The 5302-nt window shown below is 47.5% G+C and overlaps 1 protein-coding gene across 1 annotated transcript in view; it reads right to left on the reverse strand.

The window, feature by feature from the left end:
- The window catches only part of AIDA (axin interactor, dorsalization associated), a 75964-nt gene extending 70885 nt beyond the window's left edge, over positions 1-5079 (reverse strand). The window contains exon 1 of the mRNA XM_062210390.1: positions 4939-5079. Within this exon, the coding sequence (XP_062066374.1) occupies positions 4939-5048 (110 nt within the window). The 5' untranslated portion in view covers positions 5049-5079. The remainder of the gene's footprint in view (positions 1-4938) is intronic.
- Positions 5080-5302: the final 223 nt, after the last annotated feature.

Below are 5302 nucleotides of genomic sequence, written 5' to 3' on the forward strand. Positions count from 1 at the left end.
AGCTCTAACCTTGTAATCATTAAGTAATGTTAAAGGGGAAATGTTGATCAACCTGTTTAAATTGTATGTTTAAATTGTATTCATATATTGAAATATCACTGTCACCCAGAAACATGTATAATTGTTAATAATTTTTTAATTGTCATTTAATTGTCAGCCTAAGCAAAAAAATTAATTTTCTAAATCCACAAAAGATGCACCATTTTAAGATAAAGTGAGATCTGATTCTGTTCACTGAGGGAAAGATCTACATGCTCTGGATTTCAGATGAGTGAAATAAAAAGTTGACATGCTACTAATAAAGGTGAGAAGCCTGAAAAATATTCTCTAGAGGTTCATCTAATCTTACAAAGGTACCACAGAACCATCCCAAGGGAGACTTTTAAATATATTTTAACCACACAAGCAAGTGATTGGTAGAAACCCCACACCAGGCCAGAGAAATCAGTGTTTCTCAAACTATCTGAAGGGAGGGATCATTTTTCCTCCACCTGTTCCAGGCTAATACTTTTTAAAATATAGTAATAAAAAAATACAGTGAAGATGACATATTGCTGCAAAGTTTCTAAATGCTCACTATCAATTTTATCTGGTTACAGACCAGTAACAACTTAGAAGCCAGCACCAATTTGTGAACCACACTTTTATCACAGATACAAAGCAGGATAAAGATGACTAAAAACAAATATTATCCAGTCTTCCAATTCATCCATTCATTTACCAGATACTTATTAGTCACCCGTGTGCTGGATAAATACCTCAGGACTACTCTGTGCAATGTCTAATGAGGAGTAGCCACTTCAGTCCTACAGTACCGTAAGTTAGTGGTCATATATCCCCAGGTAGCTGGAAGAGGTGACTTGCTAAATGGAGAGCCTTTAATTGACCATGTAAATTCTGCATAATAATTTTGACATAATTTGCTTCAATCTTCCATTAGCATTTTGACACTAACTCCTTAATGATCCCACAGCAAACCCCAGAAGACATTCATTCAACAGGATAAATATATAACACATACACAGTTACGTACTGACAGCCCAGTACTATTCTGGATGCTACGTTTACAGCATACGTTTTTAGGGAACAAAACAGACACCCCATCCATACCCTGCCCTCAAAAAGCAACACCCAAGTACTCTACAACCTTCTGGTAGACTCTTGGGCATGACTCCATGGTATCTTCAGCCTCCCTAGTTGAGTGATGAGATTAAGCTACAGTGTGCTTACATGATGATAGTACAGTTACTATCTCTCCTTCAAAACTCTTCTCCCAATAAACCAGCTCCTGTATGTTGTGGGACTATAAAGCCACTGCTGCCTATCCAATTAGGAATCAGTAATCTCAGGCTGTCAGTGACTCAGTCCTATCAACTCTTGTTTCTCTCTCTACAGAGGTTCCCAACTACAGCCTTTCCTCCCAGCTACTTCACATGCAAAAGACAATTTGCCACCATTTCTAAATATAAGAAAAAAACTTAAACCCTTGGCTTCATTTTACGTATATAACTTGTAACTTTACAAAATGTAAGCCAATCACAATGGCGGGTACTTTCAAAAAGTTCATGGAAAATGGAACCAAAAGCTAAGTTTATTTTGGTGTCCCAAAGTTTTGAAATCCAAGCATATTAGGGGTAGTCTTTTAAAAGTTCATGGATGGTGCCCAGTGCTGTGGCAGTGCCGGCATCCCAAATGGGTGACAGTTCTAGTCCCCGCTGCTCCACTTCCCATCCAGCTCTCTGCTATGGCCTGAGTCCTTGGGCCCCTACACCCACATGGGAGACTCAGAAGAAGCTCCTGGCAGCTCCGGCCGTTGTGACCATCTGAGGAGTGAACCAGCAGATGGAGGATTTCTGCCTCTGCCTCTCTGTAACTCTGCCTTTCAAATAAAATAAATTAAAAAAAAAAAAAAAGTTCATGATGGGTCAGCGCTGTGGTATAATGGGTAAAAGCTGCTGCCTGCAGTACCCCGGCATCCCATTTGGGTGCTGGTTCGAGTCCACTTCCTGATCCAGCTCCCTTCTATAGCCTGGGAAGGAGGTGGAAGATGACCCAAGTCCTTGGGCCCCTGCACCTGCATGGGAAACTCGGAAGCTCCTGACTCCTGGCTTTGGATGGGCCCAGCTCTGGCCGTTGCAGCCATTTGAGGAGTGAACCAGTGGACTGAAGACTTTTGTCTCTCTCTTTGCCTCTGCCTCTCTGAAACTCTTTCAAATAAATAAATAAATCCTAAAAAAAAAGTTCATGAATAATGCATCTTATGGGGGCAAGTGTCTGGCCTAGCAGTTATGACACCCACATCCCATATTAGAGTACCAGGGTTCAAGTCCTGCCTCCACTCCCAATTTCAGCTTCCTGCTAATGCAGACCCTGGGAGGCAGCAGGTGGTGGTGGTTCAAGTAGTTAGGTCCTTGCTGGCTTCAACCTGGAACAAAATCAGCTGTTGCCAGCATTTAGGAAATGAACCAGTGGATGGGAGATCTCTGTTGGTCTCTACCTTTCAAACAAATTTTTAAAAAGAAACGATGGGGTTGCTGTTGTGGTATAGTGGGTTAAGCTGCCATCTGCAAAACCAACACCCCATAGGGTCGATGATTCATGCATGTCCTGGCTCCTCCACTTCACCTGAGAAAGTATGGCCAAGTACTTGGGCCCGTGCTACCCACAGAGGAGACCAACTTATGGAGCTGGAAGATCTCTTTCTCAGTAACCCTTTCAAATAAAAAAAATCTTTACAAAAAGGACAATGTGTATAATGAAAAAACTACATGAATTTCAATTTTTTGCACTAAAATAATCTTATTTCTGTGAACTTTTTGAAGTACCCTCGTATTTGTATTTAAATTTGAAAATGGATGTTTTTTAATTTGAAAACTGACTCTGAATCATGAAGTTCAATGTTTAGAATTGAGATCCAACAGATTTGTCTCTATTATTCTAATTCAGATGTTCCCAGAAATTCCAACTAATCAGTCTGCATATTTAATTTTCCTTTGTAATTTCAATTGGACATGTATTCTTCACTTCTCACTGTGAGGCCTGCTGCCCACTGCCGACAGCTGCCGGGTCCCACCACCACGCAAATGAGGCAGCTTTTGCAATTTTTTTTTTTTTTTTTTTTTTTTTTTGACAGGCAGAGTGGATAGTGAGAGAGAGAGAGACAGAGAGAAAGGTCTTCCTTTGCCGTTGGTTCACCCTCCAATGGCCGCTGCGGCCGGCACATCTCGCTGATCCGAAGCCAGGAGCCAGGTGCTTCTCCTGGTCTCCCATGCGGGTGCAGGGACCAAGCACTTGGGCCATCCTCCACTGCCTTCCCAGGCCACAGCAGAGAGCTGGCCTGGAAGAGGGGCAACAGGGATAGAATCCGGCATCCGAGCACGCAGGAGCTCATCAACTGACTACACTATGGGAGTTGTCAGTATTGAAGGAAATCTCACCTGTCCAATTTAGTTACAGAATTTTTCCATCAATGCACCTTCTAAAGAGCATCTTAAGGACTACGTATGAGAGCAAATAGGGTTTAGAATTAAAAAAATAAAAATCTCAGATTTCACTGGCGTTGTGACCCTGAGTAATCTGTTTAACCTGAGCTTCAGTTTCCTCATTCTGTAAAAGGAGGGTAATGACACACTTATTGGGTAGGTGCAAGAGCAACTGAAATCATTTGAAAGTACAAAACAAACCGTGGTACTGTTACACATGGCAAAAAGGCCCAAAGCGTGGTTGTATTCCCGCTTTTTGAAACTCGCCATTAGCCAGTAGTATGGACGTAAAGAACACCTTACACATCTCGGATTCACAACTACTGGGAAAGGACAGACGTTTAGATTTTGTAATCCATCCAGAAGACACTGGGGGCGAGAAGCAAAAAGATCTTACTCACTCTTGGTTTCTTGGTCAGTGAACCTCAAACAATAACTTGCTCTAAACCAAGTAATTAACGGCAACAGTTTGCAAACAATAACATTTTTGTAGGCAATTCTCATGCGCAGTAAAACGTGCAAGAAAAGCAGCAAGACTTTATATAATCAGATACCCTGTCTTTTAATTTTAAAAAACAACCATTAAGTTTTGAGGAGAAACCAGACAAGAAGTCGGAGGGGGGCTGCTCCGGGGGACTGGCGCTCACGTGTACCCAGCGGCGGCTATACATTATACACAGGAAGAGGAGGAGGGACCCGGGGAGGGAGCGGTGGCTCCCGTGCGCGGTCTGCTAATTCACATTTTGCTCTCTTCTGTTCACATCCTGCGCGGACTCCACCCAAAGCAACCGAGCGACTCACAGCCTAGCAAATAACAGTCCCAGAAACCGAAACGAAATCGAGGTGGAATTGTGAAAACACGGCTCGCCAGAGAGGGTGGAGAAGGAGCGCAAGAAGGGGATCCTTGTGGTGGCTGGAAAGACATCCCTGGCCCTCGTCGCTTCCCGGGGACACCCCCCACCCCTCAATCGCCACCAGCTCCCTCCACTCCCGCACACGGGAGGGGGGAGGAAAGACGCACACCCGGCAAGGCCACCCAGCCCCAGAACGTGGGCGGAGAGCACGCCAGTACTCCTCGGAGATTGCAGAAGAAATAGGGGTGGCAACCCGGGAGAGGCGGAATGGAAACTGACTGCGAGTGGGGCACCCGTGAGACGGCGCGAGGGGACTGAGGAGGGAGCCTGCTGGGGCCGCTGCCCCGGCCGAGAAGGCTACCTGTTGAATGGAACCGGCCCTGTGGATGCAGAGGGGGCGAGAAGGGCGAGACGCCCGGGACGGCGGAGCCGCTGCCGCCAGAACAGCGTGGCGGGGCCGGTGGGGTCCCGGCCCCAGTGCCTGCGGGGCCCCACCCTGAGAAGCCTTGGCTGCAGCCACAGGGATGAGAGACACCGACAGAAACGAGGGAGAAGCGGCCGACGGCAGCCGGTCTGGCCCGCTCCCGCCGTTAGTCACTCACATCTGATACTCGTCTATCGCCTCCACCAGCTGGCCCCAAGAGTCGAAGTCGGCGCCTCTCCTAAAACTGGCGCCCCAGCGCTGCAGCAGACTCCGGGTCACCTCCGACATGGCCGGGCCCCACCCCGTCCCCTCCCGCCCCTGCCCCAGCGAGGCCGGGCTCTAGGGCGCCATCCTCCCCGGGCCTGGCCCCGACATTAACAGGGCCAGGAGGAACCGCTACCGCCACCGCCGCCGCCGCCACCCGCCGAGGAGCCGCCCAAGCCCATTTGCCGCCACAGCCAAACTTTGCGGCTCCGAAGCGGCCGCCCCGCCGAGGCCCCGCCCCCGAGGCCCCGCCCCGCGTTAGGTTGAGGCCGCCCCAT

This window comes from Lepus europaeus, chromosome 14 (assembly GCF_033115175.1).
Source record: "Lepus europaeus isolate LE1 chromosome 14, mLepTim1.pri, whole genome shotgun sequence".
Taxonomy (NCBI): Eukaryota; Metazoa; Chordata; class Mammalia; order Lagomorpha; family Leporidae; genus Lepus; species Lepus europaeus.